We start from the raw sequence: 22931 nt of genomic DNA, 5'->3' as shown, positions 1-22931 counted from the left end.
GAGAGAGAGCTCCAAGCTAAAACTGACAAATGGTTGTGAGCTGATCCTCATAGGTTTTTTTTATCATTTAAGCCTCCATTTTCTTCATTTTCCATTATTTTCCTTCAATTTCCTCCTCACATGCAACTTGTGACCTTTCACCTACCTTTTCTCATATTTTCCATTATTTTCATAAATAAATGCCAATAAATGCCACTTTGCCTTTCCAAAGCCTTTTCCACTGCCTTTGCCAATTTCCATAGCCATTAATTAATCACCAGTGATCCCCATCACTATGTTTTTGCCCAACATTCAGATTGGAATACATGTCCCATGATCTTGATCTTATTTTTCCTTTATTAACTTTATTACATAGATTTTTAACCGAGATTGTTACATATCTAGATCAAAATAACACCAAAACATAAGAAAAGATAGATAAACAACTTTATAATAAGCCACTTCGAGGGTCAACCTCCCTTTACATAACATAAATGAACAATTTTTCGATGACTCAAATGACAAGACCTCGTTGGTATATATAGGAGTTTAAAGGGTCAAAATAAAGTTAAGGCTTACATAACAAGAATAATGTAAGGGCACAACAACAACAATAGGGGGCTTCTATGGGGTACACAATAACAATATAGGGGCTACACTAGTATTATAGGGACTTAACATATTGTTATTACACTTGAGTTCCATTCAAATTGGAATCAAGAGAACAAATCTATCAATTGACATACCAAAGGAAATTAATATATATCATGAACAAAAACATGTAGATGTCAATATTATTATTATTATAATAATAACTTGATTTTAATGTCATAGTTTAGTTCAATACCAAATTGATGTATAAAATCCTCTTGTGTGTGGGATAAAGAACATTTTAGGTAACAAATTGACATACTCTAACCCCTTTCAAAGTTGAATTTGTAAAGGAGAAACATATGTTTTCACCAATTGAACTCAATCACACTAAAAAAAATATAACGATACATTATATTAATCCATTTGCGATTCCTTTGCAAAGGAGAAAAAAAATGTTCTCACCAATTAAACCCAATCACACTAAAAAAAAATACGACAATACCCTCAAGCCTCATCATAGTGAGACAAATTTTTTTAGAGTATAGCCAAAGATGTCTCCTTGTGGGATTTGAAACCTAATAGAGAGTATAACATCCCATTGTTCCAACCACTCGATTGTCTCACTAAAAAACATCATAATGGGACAATATTAATGTGTTATAAAAATCCCATTCCAAAAAATACATATCTTTGAAATAATATTAACCATTCCATATATATATATTTTACCTATTCTTTAAAAAACAAAACATATTCTTAGTTGTTAAACTTATTTTTTAAAAACAAAACATGTTCTACACCATTAAACCCACTTAAAATAGTTATTCTTTCTTCTTTTGACACATCATCTCACACAAATCTCACACACTGCACCCCTATAAAGATTTATATTTTTGGCACAGAATGGTGGGTGGTGTTGAAGGAATATCTATAAATATATATGCCTGTACAGCTCTATATATGTACTTAAGGCGGTGCGGTCTCACCTTTCTCTGTTTCGCGTAGCATTTATCATACGGACTGATCCATTTCGCAAATCGATCTCCTGAGGGTAACTGTCCTTCTGTTTTTTTGGCTATTCAGATTGGTTATATGGTTTATTTATTTGAGATTTTACTCGGAAGTCGTAGGAGGGAAAATGATTTTCGGAAGCTTCTATCCGATCTAAATCGAGTGCTGTAGTTGATGTTGTCTGGTGATTGTTCATCACATTATCTCTTCATCACATTATCTGTCCACCCCTCTGAATATTTTTTGTTTGTTTGTTTGTTGGGAACTCTTCAGATTCATTATATGATTTTTTTTTTCTTTGATGGGAAGCAGTAGGAATGATTTTCAGAAGCTTGCTCCTGATTTTTATTCTACTGTTGAAAAATTATGCTGGTCTGGTTAAAATTCATCATTTTGTTTCTCTATGCAGCATCTTTTCCTCCCTTCAAAAAATTCCTAAAGGAGGTAATGATGTTTCATTCCCCGTTTGCAATACAACTTTTGCATTTGTATCATCCTTTGTTCCCTTCAAGAAACCCTAAACGGGTTTGAGAGTTTTATGGCTTTTCATCCCTAGGGTTTGAGCACAAATAATTGGTGTTTTTTTTAGGGTTTGAGCATAATTTTATTGGTTTTCTTTTTAATAATTAAAATCTATCCCAAAGTTTATGTGCAGCCGCTTACTATGATTATGTTTTTACCCCTTTTAATTTTGTTTTCAGGGAACGCTCTTTGAATATATCGGGCACTCAGTGAAGATGAAGCCTTTGTACTGTGGAAACATAGAGTACGCTGTGCGGCAGATAGAGATTGAACGATTGTTTGGTAGATATGGAAGAGTCGACAGGGTTGATATGAAATCAGGTAATGACAAGGTTGATATGTTGTCAATCCAATGGCTTTGGCAACGAATGACCTTAATGCTATACAAACTGTCTTTACTTATTCAAAACCCTAGACGTGTTGTCAGTCTTCTTTGCAGTCTGTTTAAGTCCGGTTAAATACTGTCTGAACCATCGAATAAAACCTGTTAAGTCTTCCAATCTCCTTGAAGAATCTTGCTCTTTATTTATAAAACTTTCAACGGTCTTCTAAATTCATCTGGAAAAAATATATCTATGTAGAAGACCTTAAGTGAATTTCTTAGTTTCATGCGCAGAGGTAAAAGACCCTGTAAAGTCAGAATTACACCCAAACCATTGTTGTCAGGAGAGATGAGTGCTTTGGTTTCCAACAGCGTACATATCCATTCTCCTACCTCATTAAACCGTGAGCTTGCAAATTTCCAATAGCAAGCTATTATCCTCATTGGATGGAAATATCATCTGACCAACCTAATGCAGCGAATTACTGCCAAAGATCCTTGACGGCAGAAGATATAACTGCAACATTCATTCTTAACAGAATATAGTATATAGACAAAAATGCTTTGATTTTAGATTTAGAAATCATGTTGGATGCATGGTTTTCAGTCTCCATTCTAGGTTGTAATTTGTAACCTTTATGGTTCATAACCAAGGCCGCAAGCAGAGTTTAAGAAGCAACATTTTTGAAATGTGAGCCTCTGTAATCAAAAGTTTCTTTGGCGCAGGAATAGTTAAGAGCATCCGAGCTCTTCCTGGAGATCCTGTGCATATTCATTCATCTTGGCATCAATCAGCTTCTAGATTTGTTCAGCAAAATCGATATACAAAGGCTATCTTACATTTGCCTGGCGACACCATTACTTTTCATCGTCAAGAGATAAAATCCATGACACATCACTGTAATCAGAAAGGATCATGTCACATTTCATCCCTCTCATGCCATTTTAAAGTGTTCAGACAGGCTCAAGTATGTCAATGGATGAAATCCATGAGACTTCTACAATCAGAATGGATCATGTTACTTTCATTCCTCATGCCATGTTAAGTGTTCGGCCAGGCTCAAGCATGTCAAGAGATAAAGTCCATGACACATTACTACAATCAGAATGAAGCATGTTACTTTTCATCATTCTCATGCCATGTTAAATGTTCAGCCAGGCTCAAGCAAATCAAGAGTTAAAAATCCATGACACATCACTACAATCAGAATGGAGCATAACTGGTGAAGGCACTTATCCGATTGATAGCCCTACAGACACTTATGGATTAGACTTACCTGATACCATTTAGTACAACATGCAACGTCTTTTCCTGATGTCCCCTAATGCAGCAAGTCATTTACAGCAATAATTAACAGGTGTTGTATTGTTTTTCCTTGTCTTATCCTGTATATGAAATCCCGTGTCCGAGAACACTGCAAATGTGATCGCAATTCAATTTTTTGTTTCTTCATTGACTCTTTGTTGTTTCTGTAGGTTATGCTTTCATCTACATGGAAGATGAGCGTGATGCAGAGGATGCAATCCGAGGGCTTGACAATACAGAATTTGGCAGACAAAGACGGAGGCTAACTGTAGAGTGGACGAAGGTGTCTTTATATGTAGTACATATACCTATATTTTTCATATATTTTCCTGGGTTGTATGTTTGAGTCCATGAGGGTTTTCTAATAGATTCATGTCTTCAGATGCAAGAATTGAGGCAATCGATGTTACTGCTCTTCTAATATGAGATATTTGCTTTGTCTTTGAAAATTCCTACAGCATGCTGACCGAGGTTTTCGCCGATATGAAGATGGCAGGAGGTCTGATACAGGTTCGAAGCCAACGAAGACTTTATTTGTGATAAACTTTGACCCATACAATACCAGAGTCAGGGACCTTGAAAGGCATTTTGGGCCTTATGGTAATCTGGTGTACGTAAGAATTAGAAGGAATTTTGCATTTGTCCGGTATGAATTGCAAGAAGAAGCAACTAAAGCTCTGGATTCCACCCATATGAGGTTAGTTAAATTGTCTTGTTTTAAAAATGCTCATGTAAGATTTGTCCAGAGGCAATTGCAGAAGCCTGTTTGCCTAGTATCTTTCATTTCTAATGTAGAATTTCTAGTGCCGGGTTAGTGGATTGCATCCAACCTGTTATATGAGAAGGTATTCTTAACATGTCATGTTTATTTTCTAGTTACTTAGGGAAACAAATAAGAATAGTCCAAACTTTGTTTTTATGTTGCTCATCTTTTATTCATTTTGTGATTGGACATATTCAGCAAAATGTTAGATAGGGTGATCACAGTTGAATATGCTCAACGTGAGGATAGTGATAGAAGAGGCGGATATTCCAGCCCCATTCGAAGTGGTCGATATGGCAGAGCCGCAGATGGTCGTGACCGTGATCAGTCTGCAAGTCCTATGTATCGTAGGCGTCCAGTGAGAGACAGTCCTGACTATGGTAGGGCTCCAAGTCCCATCTATGCAAGGCACCCACAGCAATACAGTCCTGACTATGGTAGGGCCCCAAGTCCTATTTATGCAAGGCGCCCTGAGAGACACAACCATGATTCTGGCAGGGCTGCAAGTCCTGTTTATGCCAGCCATCCACGCAGAAATAGTCCAGATTATGACAGAGTTGAAAGTCCCGTTCATGAACGATACCGCAGGTGTGTATGGAATACAATTATATTTGTAGGGTTTATGTAATGTGTTTGTATTTTTAAGGTTTAGTCTAATTATTCATCCAAGGGCTTAACTTTGTTTTTAAATTTGTTTAAACAGTAGGTCACCGGTGAGGCAGTCAAGGCAACCGATAGCATACAATTATTCTTGAAGTCTGTCTGTCATGAGGCTTTGAAGATTACATGCAGAATCAATCAGTTGGAGTCTTTCTGATGTTCAAGCGGTTTTTAGAAATTTCCATCAGATATTTTGTTGGTTAACTGTACAGTGTTATCTGGCTGCTAGGGCTAACAAGCCCAGATCATATTTTGTAACCAGTTTCTACAAATTGATATCGAGACTGTTTGTCAAGTTTGATCAGATGTTAACTATATCGTCTAGTTTGTTGAGCATGGTAAAAGAACATGCATGCTATAAGCGTGATATGGACATAAATTATGCACACTGTGCCACCGGTGACTGACTAGAAGTTTATGAACAGAGATCATGGGCTGTGCCACGGGTGATTTTCTAGAAGTTAGAAGTTTGATATGTACTTGTTTTGCCTTCAGAAGCACTACATTTGTTCTTTACAAAACTGGAGTTTGATCAGCAATGCACATGTTTGAATGTACATTCTTTACGAATGTAAATATTTGCCTCTAGGTTCAGTATGTTCAATGAGATTTCCCAAGCATAAAATTATTGCGCCAAGAGAGTTGAGAGAAGCGATGCTTACAACCCATGTATGTCGCCAAAAAGTTATATCTATGTTTATTAAATAATGATATGCTCCAATGAAACTTTTTGATCATTTTATTGGAATCTGGCAATATGATTCTTGGTGAAATCCCAAACATGGATTCCTTGCTCTGGAAAACCCATGGGACAGTCATACTATACGGACTCCACAACTTAAAACTACAATTTCCTCATTTTCTAGTTGCATTTTGCCCATAATTGATCAGAAAATGTGTGTAAAAAAGGCCACAAGGTGCAAAGAGACAATCTAGGGGTAATTCAGGAGCTTTTTTGAAGATGAATGAACATAACTCTTCCTCATTAATGTATACTCTATAGTCTTGCAGTTGGAAAGTCCAAAGACTACACGAGACAAAACTAGAACTCCCTGGGAGCTCAAGCTCTCATTATTTGTACTTGGAACATATACAAGTCTACGAAATCCCGTCTGGATGTAGCGCTTATGCTTTCTGATCGGTGGATACAAAAATTTCAGTGGAGCTTTGTTTTGGGCATTGTCATTTCGCGTCTTCTCTTCTCCTGCAGCGAATTTGTCCTTCCTTTAAGGATAATGTTGACCGAAAAGGCCGGCCTTGACCATACCATTTCCAGGGAGTAGGCACACGTGTCCATTGTCAAAGTGATTGTAGGTACACGTGTCCAGTGCCAAAGTGGATTTTGTGTAACCTGTCATCATCTTTCATCCTACATGGCTGTAGGATCTCAACTGATTATACTGAAGCTTCTTTTCAATGGACATTGTCAATTATTGCAGTACCTCTATTGATTGTGTCATTCTTCTGTCGTGCTAAAGTCTAGTTGTCCAGCCAAACAATTATCTGATTGGTAGTTTGAAATGACTGCTAGCATATGCTACCACAGAATTACCTTTTGATGTCCGACAGTTTAATTTCAGGATTCTCAACTCTTAGGGTGTGGAGTTCTATTAGCTATGGAATCAACAGTTAGTTCCCTCGGCCCTGGGTCTCGGTTCCTTTCTGACCTGTTGTTGCAAGCTTAGTGGCACGAGGTTGGCCTCTTAAAAGGGTCTCACGAGTTAGAATTTGATAAAAATTAGAAATTAAATTAATTAGACGATAATTTTTTTTTTTTTTTTTTTGGGTCTGAAGGTGGCAAAACCTATCAAAGTCAGGTGTCAAACCAACAGTGAGGGCAGCCATCTCTGGTTGCTATGTGCAAATGTCAGTTTGACTCATCACTGTTATCAAGGAAAACCACGCCACCTGTAATAACCTGCTGGTGGTCTGTAAGGGAGCAGGGTTTCACTCTTGCCAGATGCCTCTGGGTCTTAGGCCGTTAACCTGTTTCCTTCCGTTAACTTGTCTGTTTCCTTACGTCCGAGGAAGACGAGCTCTTAGCCAAGCAAAAGCAGTTTTACGGCATACTCCAGGCGAGATAAATAAAATTTATTGTATATATTGGAAATATATATATAATTATTATTTTTTAAAATAAAGAATTAAAAAATTACATAATAATAAAATATAAAATATATTAATAAAAAACCACAAGAATTTATAAGAAATAAATAGAAAATATAAAATTATCACCTATTTAATAATAAATTATAAATATACATAATAATTACTATATTTATATTAATATTAATATTATAAAATAAAATATACAAAGAAAATGGTTGGAGACGAACCTTATATTAATAAAAAACCATGAGAATTTATAAGAAATAAATAGAAAATATAAAATTATCACTTAATTAATAATAAATTATAAATATACATAATAATTACTATATTTATATTAATATTAATATTATAAAATAAAATATACAAAAAAAATGGTTGGAGACCAACCTTAATGCCTAGGTTAGGTTAGGTTATCTGTGAAAATTTGTATTCAAATTTGTATTTTCATAATAAAAAGCTAATTGTTTTTATTTTAATAATAAAAAACTAATTGTTTGGTTGGATGATTGGATTTTGGTGTGGAGTGGAAAAAATGAAACCATATATAAAGGGCCAGAGAAGTCTATCGAATTAAAATAAAAAACTAATTGTTTGGTTGGATGTTTGGATTTTCGTCCAGAAAAGTCTATCGAATTAAAATAAAAAACTAAATGTTTGGTTGGATGCTTGGCTTTAACTAATTGTTTGGTTGGATGCTTGGCTTTTCGTGTGGAGTGGAAAAACTGAAACCAGGGCCTGAAAAGTCTGGAATTTAATTGAGGTTGATTTTCTCCATCTTGGTTTCAAATATGTAGAACTTAAATCAATTTTGTTTGATTTATCATGAGATTTGTCAAATTTCAAATGTCAAATTTTAAAAAAATTCGTCAAATTTAATGATTTAGCTCACAATTCGCCGAGAATTGGAGTCTGCCAATCACTTCGTAGAAAGTATAGCCAGTTTATGGCTAGATGGGGTTCATCTCATAAAATAAGGAAATGTAGTGTTTGATTGCTAATAATAAGAAGATGAATGGTGATGCTATAACCTTTCAATTTGCATATTCTTTGGGGCAACACGTCTCCTTTGGTATGGATTGAATATGTCTAGCACTACTCTACACTAAATCTAAAGTGATTTTGTTTGCAAAAAAGTTTTCCTTCATCAAAATTTGCATCAGAAAGTTTCAGAGCATGGGAGAATTATCTTAAACCAAGAAAATCAGGAGCCTTTAGAGCTGCTCTTAAATAACACCTCCAGTATGCCAAAAACAACAATAGGGGTTGCAAGAATAGTGAAAGAGATAAAAGATATGTTTGCAGTAGTAAGTTGATCCCCTTAATACACAAAGATTTAAAGGTATGTAAGAGATCTAGGCCTATGAAGAGCAGCACAAATACATTCCCAACTAATCCTTGGTATGATAAAGAATGCAAGGAAGCGAAAATATTTCTCAAAGAAATAAAGTTGTATGATTTCAAGAAAAGTTATAAAAAATTGATAAAACCAAAGAAATAAAGTTATATGATTTCAAGAAAGAAGAAATTAATTTCTTTGGGAAAACATAATTCCAAAGGTTTTTGGAAGGAACTACAACAAAAGAAAAAGAAAATAGAAAACACTATCACAAGGGCTCAATGGTTAGACTATGCAAAACTTCTTTATGAGTGGAAAAATAAGAAAAGTAAGCCTCTCATAATTGTCTCCTCAACAGAGCTATTTTTGGTCGTTGATATTGAGTAAGGTATAAAGACAATGCCAAATGGCAAGGCGTAGGACATTGACAGTTTGTAGGCATAATTTTTAAAATGGGGAATGAAGCTTCTAGCGCCACACATCAAGGAGATATTTAACAAAGTCAATCAATACAGATTTCCAGTGGAGTGGATAATCAGTGTTGTTACACCTCTTCACAAAATCGGAGATATCAATAACCCTTCTAACTATCGTACTATTATGATCAACCCTCTTCTTGGAAAACTTTTTGGGAGTATGCTAGAGCGCAAAATTAGTGATTGGGCAGAAAAAGAGGGAAAAAGAGCAAAGGGGCTGGCTAGCTTTAGGCCTAAACATTCTACCATTGATCATTGCGTCACTCTAAGACACTTTATTGAAATTTTTTGCGACAACCAATGTGGTGAAGCATTTTGTTGCTTTGTTGACTTCAAAAAAGCCTTCGATACTGTCCCTATAGATAAACTATGGCTTAGAATGGAAGAACTAAAGGTCCCAAAGGAATATAGGGTAGCTGTTCATAAGCTTTATGAAAGGGTTAGAGCCAGAGTCAGAATAAAGGAAGGCATTTATGAATGATTTGACAATGACATAGGAGTCAAACAGGGATGTCCTCTTTCTTCCACATTATTTGGTTTAGATATTGATAAGCTTGAAGAGTGGATAAACAATACCGAAGGAGAAGTCATCCAACTGGCAAGATATGTGGTGAAACTACTTTTATATGCAGATGACCTTATTCTTATTGCTAAATTGGCACAAGGTTTAAGAGAACACTTGAAAACTTCGGAACTCTTTTGTCAAGAGGTGGGAATGCAAGTAAATTCCAGCAAAACTAAAGTCATGATTTTTTCTTTGAAAAGAAAGAAACATCATTGTACTTTTCTCTTTGAGGGCAACCCCTTGGAGGTGGTAGATGAGTACAATTATTTAGGAATTGACTTTCACTATAAGCTTAGGTGGGAGACATGTAGATCAAAGAGAATCCAAGGAGGGTGGAAAGCTTCTTACCTCCTTCAGAACAAGTGTAGACAGGAAGAACTATGGGATTGGAAGACTAAGAAAACCCTCTTTAGTATATTAGTGGTGCCAGTTATCCTCTATGGTTGCGAAATATGGGGGAGCAACATGTGAAGCCACAAATGGCGGCAAATATAAAGAATTCAAAAGTACCTAATCACAAATAATCTCGAAGTTAAATCAGTGGTTCCATATGATATCTATTTAGCTGAGGTTGGTATGTTTCCAATTGAGGCATCATTGATCATTCATTTGCTAAGTTACCTAAAGAAGGTCGAAAATATGGACAAGCACCGATGGCCCAAATTGATTGTTGAAGAAGAGCTAAACTGCCAGAAAAAGACATGGATGAAACAAAACAGAAAGTGGTTAGGAAAATGGGACATAAATCTGCATGATTGCCCTCACACTAAGGAGGAGATAAAAAGGTGGGTGTTAGAAAACTTTAGGACTGCCATGTGGACAAAGCAAACATGAAAAAAGAAAGCATGTTATGTCAAAGAATTTATCCCAATGTGGAAGCATGACGATAAAGAGTATTTGAGTTCCTCAATCAAGGGAATAGCTAAAATTTTAATTACTCGGCTGAGGACTAGCTCACATCATTTAAGATGTGAAACTGGTAGATGGGCGGTCCCTAAAGAAAATTGGGAAGAACAAACTTGCATTTTTTGCAACAAAGGGGTGGTAGAGACAGAATGAAATTTTATCAAAGAGTGTGCAACGTATGAAGTTATTCATCGTCATTTTGTTAGCAACCTAAAGGTGAACAATCTTAGTGAGCTTTTTGACGAGATAAGACTTCACAAAACAATAAATTTCTCACTCAAGATCCATAACAACAAAATCGACCTAGAAAAAGATCTACATATGGGTTAAGCGATAGTGGATGGTCCCTAAGACCGCGAGGTCCCGTGGAGGTCATTAAAACCATTTCATTTCATTTAATTCATCACGAGGACACAATGAAGATCATGCACATTCGATGGGTTAGTGGTCGAAGTTTCTTGAGCTTGCATCATTGGTATGTGGGATTTAATCCACTTATTGAAATTGCTCGAAGAAGATTGATATAGATTATGCTTCTGGGTCTCCCACTGGAGCTGTGGACTCAGAATGCCATAGTTTTGATTGGTAATTTGATTAGGAAATTTATCTTTTTGGATGAAAGTAGCTTATGCGAAAAAGTAGTTTATGTGGGATGGAAAAATGTCTCGCCTGGATTTTGGTGGAAATGGATTTCTCAAGGGGTTTTCTAGCGAAATTGGACGTTATATGGGGTAATACAACTTTTTGGCAATGAATCAATTATTGGGGCATACCTTTTCGGTGCCTGGGGTGTCACTAGATGAGCCGCTTGCTCTCTAAATGTCCTCGGTGTGTTAGGGGACCTGCGCACGACCATCATACAAAGTTTGTCATGCGATCAAAACATGGGGTTGCAACCACTCCAGTTGATGTGGGGGTGGCTATTTCCAGTGCTAATTTTTCACATTCCTATGCAAGTGCTATTCATGATTCCTTCTCAAAGTTACCCACTTCAGTTTTCTATGGTTGTGACATGGAACACATGGATAATGCAATGCCTATACATTTTACTACGAAATCGTGTGAAGAACATTTCTCCCCATTTAAAAATACAGTGATTTGATTTGGTTCTGTGGCTATTTCTACTATTTTTAAATCCATTCCACATATGGAGGCTTGTACTTCTTCTCTGAGCTTTGTGGCCTCCATGGGTTTTGTGGGGGGTTGTGGTGTTGACGAGTTACATGTAAATGCTAGGTCTCCTCCAATTAACAAGTCTCCTAAGATTTGTTTTGGCACCTACACTGATGTCCCTTCCTGTTAGGTCCCTATACTACTACTTTAGCCCTTTATTGTTATTAGTGAAACTCCCTTATTGTATTATTGTGCCCATGTACTCTCCATATTGTTATTATTGTTCCCCATAGAAGCCCATTATTGTTATTGTTGTGCCTTTACAATATTATTGTTATGTAGGCTATGATTATATTGTGACCCCTTAGACTCCTATATATAGAAATGAGGTCTTGTCATTTGTATTATTCAAGAATTGTTCATTTATGTAATGTAAAGAAGGTTTCTTGCTCAAAAAGTCTTATTTTGAAGTAGTTAATCTATCTTTTTTTCTATTTTGTGAGCTAGTTGCATAACATTTGGTATCAGAGTTTTGGATTCTAGGGTTTTGCTGCTTCAAATAGGTCATTGTGTCATTTTCATATAATTTTTTTATACGAAGCTTAAAACGCTGAAATTAAAACCCATTTGAGCCGAAATATTGATGAACCTCGTGTCCGAATTTTAGAGCGTGTCTCGTTATATGTTCGGAGATATGAGCTGAGGACGTTAAGGTCTTTGGAGGCTCCCGAATTCCATCTCAAACAAGTGACCTTGGGAAAATCGTCATAAATTTATCTTTGAGCATCGGATTCAAATTTCGTAAATATTACAAAAAGAGGACGAAATTTAGTTTTTTGGGTGTTTTTTTCAAGGCCAAAGGTTGAAATAGTGACACGTGGAAGTTCGTACAAGTTCACTCTACTGAACTAGTCTATAATCAGGTCATCATGGGAGATTGAGCATAACTCTTTTTTGGAGATCCAATCTCAGTCATAATTGTGGGGTTGGAAAGAGGACTTAGAGGGATACCACAGGACGAAATTTAAGAACTTGGAGATCCAAAATTATAGAGTTAGAATCCTTTCAAGATCGAGATCCTGAAAGAAACAAAAATAATGACTCAAATCAAGAAAATATAAGCACCTAGTAAGCAAAATTGGATAGATGATTTGAAGAATGCGATCAAAGCTAAGATAAATGATTTTATCTATGGAATGGAATCTAATATCGATAGTATAGAAGAAAAATTGAAAGGCAACATGGAATATTTGAAGAAAGACAGGGAAGGTTTGAAGGAAGGTTGGACAAAGCTACAAGAAGGACTTCCTAATGACGAAAAGGTAGTAGAGGAAACTCATGATGAGAACAAAAGAAACGTTAATCAAGATTTCATAGAATCTAACATTGGATTGAAGATCCATCATATTCGAAAGGTAGATACGAGGAATTTTAATGGAAATGATCTGGTAAATTGGATACAACAGATGGAGCAATATTTTGATCTACATGATGTGCAAACCACACAAAAGGTACGCATTACATCTTTATATTTAGAACTGAGTCAATTTGTATGGTATAGAGGGATTTATTCTCGTAAATCACTTGTCACCTGGTCAATTTTCACGGAGGAAATGATAGCACATTATGAGGTTATAAAAAGCAACACCTTCTTTAGCTAGTTGATAAATCTCAAACAAAAGGGTTCAATGGTAGAGCACATAAGGACTTCCAAAAATTGAATATAAGGGTAAATGATATTCCAAAGAAGCATATGATTGGTTATAGGTACTTTAAATGATAACATCCAAAATGAGGTTTTCCTTTGGGAACCCGATTCATTGGAGAAAGCATTCAGGTTGGCAAGAGAAATTGAAAGCAAAATTATGGCAACAAGGAAGCCTACCATTTATAACTATAAAGATAGAAGTTTTGTTGCTCCTAGCCTTCCACAACCTACAAGGTTGACACCACAACAATTGGAAGAAAAAAGAGAAAAATGGATTTGTTACAGTTGTGATAGCAAATACACTAAAGGTCACAAATGTGTTGAGAATAAATTATTGTACATAGATTGTGAAGAGGAGGAAGAAAATGATCAAGAAAATGATGAGTATAGAGGCCTTGCTTCTTGATGGTCAGTTTGGTAATGGCGCAGGCAGTGTAGGATCTGATGTACTTCTCGATATCCTGTGGAAGATTCGGCCAATAGAAATACTTTTGCAATACTGCCATCGTTTTCTCGACCCCGAAATGCCCTACGGCCCAACTGTAGTGTGCTTCCCAAATCATCTTGGCACACTCTCTTGAAGGAACACAAAGGTGTGCCAGGTGGCATAATAGGGCATCTTGGAGGTGAAAATATGGCACTTGTTGACCCTCCAAGAGCGTCTGGTATGTGTGGCCGACTTTTGGGTCACCTTTGTAGAGAAGTGGCCAATTAGAAGTCTCCTGCCCACAAAAAATTGAGCACGGTGGTTAACACCATGATCGATGGTCGGCTGAGGCAATATGCAACATTATTGGTGCTGCCCTTCTTATACTTGATATTCAAATGGAACTATTGCAGGTATGTGGACCACTTCTGATGACGATCATTCTACAACTTCCCTTGTGTTTGTATGAACTGTAGGGGCCGGTGTTCTGTGTGGATGACCATTTCCTTCCCCAAAATGTAATACTTCCATTGTCGGTAGGCCTGCACAATGGAATACATCTCTTTGTCATAAGTGGGATACTTCCAGACTGTGTCTGAAAGTGTCTCACTATGATATGCCACTGGATGCCCATGTTGAGTAAGGACTGCCCCAATAGCATAGTCAGAGGCATTTGTCTTGATCTCAAATGGCTATTGCAAGTCTAGTAATGTGAGCACTGGTGCAGAGCAGAGGCGATGTTTCAACTCTGTGAATGCCTTCTGTTGAGATTCAGACCAAAAGAATTTTGCTTTCGCTCTTCCTTTGGTGACATGACTCAAGGCCCACGTGATATGAGAGAATCCCAACATGAACCTGTGGTAGAAATTGGCAAGACCCAGAAAGCTATGGAACTCTGTCAAAGTGGTTGGAGCTGGCCAATCTTAGATGACTTGGATCTTGGCTGGATCCACATATACCCCCCATTCATCAATAATGTATCCCAGACACTGAACCTGGGTCATGCCAAAAGTGCATTTCTCCAAATTTTCACATAGCTTGTGTTGCCGCAGTTTTTGGAGAACTTGTGGAATGTGGTGGAGGTGCTCTTCCCAACTCTGGCTAAATATCAGGATGTTATCCAAGTGTACCACTACAAATGAGTTGTTGAATGGTCGCAAGATGTCATCCATCAACCTCATTAAGGTTGCAGGAGCATTCGTCAACCCGAAAGGCATAACCAACCATTCGAAAAGGCCCTCCTTGGCTTTGAAGGTAGTCTTCCACACATCGGAGGGTTCGATTGGTACCTGGTGATATCCTGACTTCAAGTCAATCTTGTTGAAATATTTTCCCCCCTTCAGTTGGTCCAAAAGGTCATCAATTCGTGGGATCGGGTACTTATTCCAAACAGTGATATTGTTCAGCGCCCGATAGTCAATACAAAGTCTTGAAGTCCCATCCTTATTCTGTACCAACACGATCGGGCTCACACAGGTCAATGAACTTAGCCGGATGTGACCTTTCTGCAACAACTCCTGAATCTGCGTCTTGATTTCATCATTCTTCAGAATGGAGCGCCGATAGATTGGTCCATTGGGCAGCGACGCCCCTGGGGTCAAATCGATGGAGTGCTTGACTTGACAGTGCAGAGGCACCCCTACGGGGGAGGTGAAGATGTCCTCGTACTCCTCCATGACCTTGTCCATATGTTGTTGTTGTGCGGAGGGGCCTTGTCTAGAGGTCGTGGCCACCGTCTTCTTTCCATGAGGGCATATCATCAGGAAAACAAATTTCCCGGTTTTGGAAATGAGCTTACTGCATTGTTTTGTAGCAACCAAAGAGATACCAGTAGGCGGTGCTACCTTCGGTATCCTGTACAGCTTATTTCCCAAAGTAACAATAATGGCATGAGGCTTTGACTCATACATAACATTTCGCTTCCATAAGTATGGTTGGCCTAATAATACATCACAAACATCAAGGGGAGCAACGTCACATAATACATCATCCGTGGAGGGCTTGATGTTGTATGGAAGGCGGCACTACTGGCTCACGCGAAGATTTTGTCCTTGGTGAAGCCACCCGATGGTGTATGGTTGTCAATGTGCTGTGGTCGGTAAGCCCAGCCGCTTCACGACATTTGCCGAAATGAGATTCTTTTGGCTCCCGATGTTGACATTGCACTGTAGCGGGGAACCCTTAACCCACATCTGGGAGTGGAAGAGGCTCTCCCCCTCCTCTGGTTCTTCAGGTTCCTCCTTCTGGATCTTTGTGGTGGCAACGGTGGCGTTGGGCTCCACATCAATAATTTTCTTCTCTTTTTCATTCCCCTTGTTGAGTTTTGACTCGGATTCAGAACATGCATATGATTTCGAAGCCTTTAGCTCGCCCACGAGTGACTGCTTGGCCCGACACTCACTTGTGTTGTGACTGGAGCTCTTATGGAGCTCACACCACTTTCCCGTGTCCTTCGGATTTGCGGTGTTGTTATTTGCTTGCGGCTTTTGCGGGTTGTCCTGGGCTGCCCCACCTTGGCTTTGTCCTTTGCTCTGCGATCTGGGGATACTTTTCCCTTGCTTCAGATTCGCAAATCCAAAGTTTCGCTTCTTCTGTTTAAACTTTTGCTCAATCTTAATGGCATATTGATATGTCGTTCCAAGCAAGGAGATGTTCAGGAACTCCATCTCGTCCTGGATGTACCTGTGTAGGTAGCCACGGTACTTGAGAACCAAATGGTTCTCAGAATCCTTGATACCCAACTTCGTACGAAGGGTATGAAAAACATTGGTAAACTTCGACACATCTTGGTCCCTTCCCTATCACAACATTGTCCACTTTATGTATTTATCCCCATAGCTCCTGACATGGTAGTACTGCTCCTTGATGGCATCACGGAACGAGTTCCAAGTGGGTGCGGCGGAAAACAGTGAGTTTATACTTTCATCCTTCTGCTCACAGTAGGTTTCCCACCAGTGCTTGACGTGGAGGGTTGCTTTGAGAAGTGCAAAAGTGATATTTTCTCATCTGGAAAATTCATGTAAGAAAAAATATCCTTCTAGTAGATTTAAGCATTTATCTACAACGTTTGCATCTATCTCACCCTAAAATATGGGAATGTAAAAGTTGACTTGTACCTTAAAGGGTGTGGTGCTTCTAGAGTAGTTGCTGGAAGTAGATGCGTCGCCCTTGGGAAGCCACTGAAGGATCTGGACAAAGTTGTCCATCATCGCGTTCCTTTGTTGCTTGAGGGCCTCTTCGAGTAAGATTTTGATAGGATCCCATGTCCCCTCATTTTTCTTTTCATCTGCCATGGGAGGCCATTGGGATTTGCGAGGCTAGTCTTGCAAAGGTTTGACCAGTTCAAGCCCTAACTCCTTATATCCCAACCTCATTAGGGACATGCAAAAAAAAACAGAGAAAGAGCATACCGCTCTGATACCACTAATCTGGATTTAAATAGGAACGCAACAAATTACAAATATAACCATACATACAAATATGTAGTAGAAATAACACTTCATTTCATTTAATATCAAATACTGAAATATGCTTACAAACAGAATGGAAATAAGACTAGCTCGAGCGATGGTAGCTTATCTCTAAGACGAGATGCGGCGGTTACATGCCTCCGAACTATGTTACAATGAGGCTCAAAAGCCTATTTATTATTGAGAAACAATGGAAAACCCTAAACATCCGAAAACCTAACCCTCGTTTGGGTAAATTGGTACATCAACTTCCTGGCGTCGTAACTTTGGCATATGATCTCCGTTTGGCTATCATAATACCTTGTTTCGAAGACCTTGAAGAGGAGGTTGCAAAAAATTAAGTAGATAAGTTTAGGATATTTCTGGTCTCTCTATTTTCCCTAAAAACACCGTTTAGGACCTCAAAACGACTCCGAAAGTCCAGGACCCGAAAAACTACCAAAAATAGTAAATTGTGCTACAATTAAGGAAACATAAAAGTTGAAAGAGACATTGTTGGGGGTCCAAGTGGAATAGGTAGGTGGCCATCAATATCCACTTGGATCACACATTGACGGATAAGGCTAATTCTTTCAAATGGGATCACAAATCCGTATAGGGCCAGATCTCTATTGAGGAGATCTATATGTATATATTTCTTGCACAATAGGGTTCGTTGCAAAGATGTGGTACCCAAAAATATGGTAATGGAATATGCCAATGAAACTCAAATGTTTTGGATGGTTGGTTTGGAAAAATAAGATTCTAACGTGGGAGAATTGTGCAAGGGGGGTTTCAATGGTCTTGACCAATCTATTACGTGCTGGGGCGAAAATGAGAATATCATACACTTATTTCTCAAGTGCCCCTACGTTGTGACCATTTGGATGGGTGTATTGCAAATATTAAACATCAATGCGGTTTGGGAATATACATCTATTGAAGAATGTCTATAGGTCTGGAAGTCGAAATATAAGGAAGTTGGTAATCTTCCTTTCTATATATTTTTGGGGCATTTGGAGAAACATAACCAGGGCGAAAATGAGAATGTCATACACTTATTTCTCAAGTGCCCCTATGTTGTGACCATTTGGATAGGTGTATTCCAAATATTAAACATCAATGTGGTTTGGGCATATACATCTATTGAAGAATGTATATAGGTTTGGAAGTCGAAATATAAGGAAGTTGGTAATCTTCCGTACTATATTTTCTGGGGCATTTGGAGAAACATAAATGCCTTCATTTGTGAAGATATTCTATATGGCATTAACAAGAATTGTATTAGTATTTGTACATATTTCAATGGATATGGACCTGTGGCATAAAAGGGTTTACAATAGTTCTTTCAAGCAAAAAATTGTTGGAGCAAATACAAAGTCTCGAAGTCCCATCCTTCTTCTGTACCAACACGATCTGGCTCCCACAGGGCGATGAACTCAGTCAGATGTGACCTCTCTGTAGTAGCTCCTGAATCTGCCTCTTGATTTCATCGTTCTCCAGAACGAAGCACTGATAGATTGGTCCATTGGGCAGCGACGCACCTGGGGTCAGATCGATGGAGTGCTTGACTTGACAGTGCAGAGGCACCCTTGCGGGGGAGGTGAAGATGTCCTCGTACTCCTCCATGACCTTGTCCATATTTTGTTGTCGTGCGGAGGGGCCCTGTTTAGAGGTCGTGGCCACCGTCTTCTTTCCATGAGAGCGTATCATCAGGAAAACAAATTTCCCAGTTTTGGAAATGAGCTTACTGCATTTTTTTGTAGTAACCAAAGAGATAGCAGTAGGAGGTGCTACCTTCGGTATCCTGTACAAATTATTTCCCAAAGTAACAATAATGGCACAAGGCCTTGACTCATACATAACATGTCACTTCCATAAGTATGGTTGGCCGAATAATACATCACAAACATCAAGGGCAGCAACGTCACATAATACATCATCTGTGAAGGGCTTGATGCTGTATGGAAGGCGGCACTACTGGCTCACGCAAAGATCCCGTCCTTGGTGAAGCCACCCGATGGTGTACGGTTGTCGATGTGCTGTGGTTGGTAAGCCCAGCGGCTTCATGACCTCTGCTGAAATGAGGTTCTTTTGGCTCCCAATGTTGACACTGAACTGTAGCGGGGAACCCTTTACCCACATCTGGGAGTGGAAGAGGCACTCCCCCTCCTCTGGATCTTCGTGTTCCTCCTTCTGGATCTTTGTGGTGGCAATGGTGGCGTTGGGCTCCGCATTGATAATTTGCTTCTCTTTTTCATTCCCCTTGTCAGGTTCTGACTCAGATTCAGAACATGCATATGATTCCGAAGCCTTTAGCTCAGCCACCGGTGACTGCTTGGCTCGACACTCACTTGTGTTGTGACTGGAGCTCTTATGGAGCTCACACCACTTTCCCGTGTCCTTCTTTGGATTCACAGTGTTGTTCTTTGCTTGTGGCTTTTGTGGGTTGTTCTGGGCCACCCCGCCTTGGCTTTGTCCTTTGTTCTGCGATTTTGGGGTACCTTTCCCTTGCTTCAGATTTGCAGATCCAAAGTCTCGCTTCTTCTGTTTAAACTTTTGCTCGATCTTAACGACATATTGATATGTCGTGCCAAGTGAGGAGATGTTCAGGAACTCCATCTCGTCCTGGATGTACCTGTGTAGGTAGCCGCAGTACTTGAGAACCAAATGGTTCTTAGAATCCTTGATACCCAACTTCATACGAAGGGAATGAAAAACATTGGTAAACTTCAACACATCTTGGTCCCTTCCCTATTGCAGCGTTGTCCACTTTATGTATTTGTCCTCATAGCTCTTGACATGGTAGTACTGCTCCTTGATGGCACTGCAGAACGAGTTCCAAGTGGGTGCGCGAAAAATAATGAGTTTGTACTTTCATCCTTCTGCTCACAGTAGGTTTCCCACTAGTCCTTGACGTGGGGGGTTGCTTTGAGAAGTGAAAAAGTGATATTTTCCCGGTTAGAAAAATCATGAAAGAAAAAACATCCTTCTAGCAGATTTAACCATTTATCTACAACGTCTGCATCTATCTGACCCTAAAATATGGGAATGTCAAAGCTGACTTGTACCTTAAAGGGTGTGGCGCTTCTAGAGTAGCTGTCGGAAGTAGATGCGTCGCCCTTGGGAAGCCGCTGAAGGATCTGGACAAAGTTTTCCATCATCACGTTCTTTTGTCGCTTGAGGGCCTCTTCGAGCAAGATTTTGATAGGATCTCCTGCCCCCTCGTCTTTCTTTTCATCTGCCATGGGAGGCCGTCGGGATTTGCGAGGCTGGTCTTGTAAAGGTTCAACCAGTTCAAGCCCTAACTCCTTATATCCCGACCTCATTGGGGACATGCAAAGAAAAACAGAGAAAGTGCATACTGCTCTGATACCACTGATCCAGATTTAAATAGGAACACAACAAATTACAAATATAACCATAAATACAAATATGTAGTAGAAATAACACTTCATTTCATTTAATATCAAATACTGAAATATGCTTACAAACAGAATGGAAATAAGGCTAGCTCGAGCGATGGTAGCTTATCTCTAAGAAGAGATGAGGCGGCTACCAAAATAGTAAATTGTGCTACAATTAAGGAAACATAAAATCTGAAAGAGACGTTGTTGGAGGTCCAAGTGGAATAGGTAGGTGGCCACCAATATCCACCTGGATCAAACATTGACGGATAAGGCTAATTCCTTCAAATGGGATCACAAATCTGTATAGGGCCAGATCTCTATTGAGGAGATCTATAGGTATATTTTTCTTGCACAACAGGGTTCGGTGGAAAGATGTGGTACCCAAAAATATGGTCATGGAATATGCCAATGAAACTTAAATGTTTTGGATGGTTGGTTTGGAAAAATCAGATTCTAACATGGGAGAATTGTGCAAGAGGGGTTTCAATGGTCCTAACCAATGTATTATGTGCCAGGGTGAAAATGAGAATGTCATACACTTATTTCTCAAGTGCCCCTACATTGTGACCATTTGGATAGGTGTATTGCAAAGATTAAACATTAGTGCGGTTTGGGAATATACATCTATTGAAGAATGTCTACAAGTCTAGAAGTCGAAATATAAGGAAGTTGGTAATATTCCTTTCTATATTTTTTGTGGCATTTGGAGAAACATAACTAGGGCGAAAATGAGAACGTCATACACTTATTTCTCAAGTGCCCCTACGTTGTGACCATTTGGATAGGTGTATTCCAAATATTAAACATCAATGTGGTTTGGCCATATACATCTATTGAAGAATGTATACAGGTTTGGAAGCCGAAATATAAGGAAGTTGGTAATCTTCCTTACTATATTTTCTGGGGCATTTGGAGAAACATAAATGCCTTCATTTTTGAAGATATTTTGTATGGCATTAACAAGAATTGTATTAGTATTTGTGCATATTTCAATGGATATGGACCTGTGGCACAAAAGGGTTTACATCAATTCTTTCAACCAAAAAATTGTTGGAGAAAATATCTTGTTGGATTTTTGGATGGGAGAATGCATCTGAATATATGTGGTAGTGGGGAATATATTGTCATGAATCCAGATCTATATCATCTTTCTAGTCTAAATAATAATACATAGACAAACACTCAAGTTGAGATCATTGCACTATGGGACTTATTATTTTGTGTTAGATGGCTATCTAAATTGAGGCATTGAATGTTTTTGGGGACTCTAAAGTTGTTATTGACCAGGTTAATGAAAAGTCCTTTGAACCTCCTATGCTTATCAACTAGATGAACAAAAATAGAATGTTGATAAGTCTTTTCAATAAGGTGTCATTTTTCCATATATACAGGGAACAAAATAGTACCTCTAATGCACTCTCGAAGCAGGGGCATACATATATATTGGGGGAGATCAATTTCTCTACTCTCTATTTGGGTAGACTTTAAAACTGGTAAAATCCCATTTATGGCATGAGCTCCTTATATATGTTGTTGATATGTTGCTTCCATGTATAAGATTTATCATTAAATTTTGTTTTAATAGTGGCTATTATATGTTGTTTTTGTTGTTTAGTCATCTTTTGGGACATATTTCCAAAATTTGGCAATGTTATATTTTTTGAAATCAGTGAAGGATTTGAATATGTGATTATGTAATATTAGACACATGTAACCATTTTTTTCATTAATACAAAAAATTGTCGATTTTTATTTCCTAAAAAAAATAAAAAGAAAAAAAAACTCAACACTAGAACTAGGATGGTGTCAAACACAAAATTTCCCGTTCCTTGAATAGATTTAGGAATTGAATAAAACCAAGGTATGAAATGAACACATATGGTTTATTAATTTTAAAATAGAGGGACACCATATGAATGAGTGCCCATTCCTAAGAGGAGTTTCATAGGATCCTCTAGTCAAAGATTTTTGAGGGAGACCTTCAGGGGTAGTTGCATAGGGGGCCTAGGGTGGCCCCTCATCAAAGTTTATAGATAGATCACTATGAGATCTAAGATGGTATGTGTGCCCTTTGAAAGAATGCCCTATTTTATAGAGGTATTCCTTGGTCTCTTAATTGTAGATTGTAAGTTATGCTAACATGCATATATAAAAAAATTTGAGCTTTACAAGCCTTTGCAAAAAGAATGGAGAAAACATAGTTTGGGTTGAAAATAACTCCTAATTGTAAGGTGGAGATGGTAGAGGTAAATATGGAGGGAATTGAGGTGTA

At 38.3% G+C, this 22931-nt stretch overlaps 1 protein-coding gene across 5 annotated transcripts; it reads left to right on the top strand.

Moving 5' to 3' along the window:
- Positions 1 to 1553: 1553 nt before the first annotated feature.
- LOC149199461 (serine/arginine-rich splicing factor RS31A-like) lies at positions 1554 to 5751 on the top strand. Of its 5 annotated transcripts, none has more exons than XM_089402450.1 (6): positions 1554 to 1624; positions 2286 to 2427; positions 3905 to 4029; positions 4193 to 4431; positions 4696 to 5085; positions 5201 to 5751. In XM_089402450.1, exons 2-6 carry the CDS (start codon positions 2322 to 2324, stop codon positions 5250 to 5252), a joined length of 912 nt encoding a protein of 303 aa, XP_089258576.1. In that variant the 5' UTR covers positions 1554 to 1624; positions 2286 to 2321; the 3' UTR covers positions 5253 to 5751. The 5 variants fall into 5 exon arrangements, with proteins under 5 accessions (XP_089258576.1, XP_089258577.1, XP_089258574.1 ...); XM_089402451.1 differs by lacking the exon at positions 1554 to 1624 and adding an exon at positions 1631 to 1768; XM_089402448.1 differs by lacking the exon at positions 1554 to 1624 and adding an exon at positions 1793 to 2028 and having other exon boundaries at positions 5204 to 5751.
- The last annotated feature ends 17180 nt before the right edge of the window (positions 5752 to 22931 follow it).

The sequence above is a fragment of the Pinus tabuliformis genome, chromosome 2_1, assembly GCF_031772625.1.
Source record: "Pinus tabuliformis cultivar Carrire ecotype Pingquan chromosome 2_1, CPIR1, whole genome shotgun sequence".
NCBI lineage: Eukaryota > Viridiplantae > Streptophyta > Pinopsida > Pinales > Pinaceae > Pinus > Pinus tabuliformis.
The sequence above is the reverse complement of the archived record's forward strand: the minus strand, read 5'-3'. Positions and strand labels throughout refer to the sequence as shown.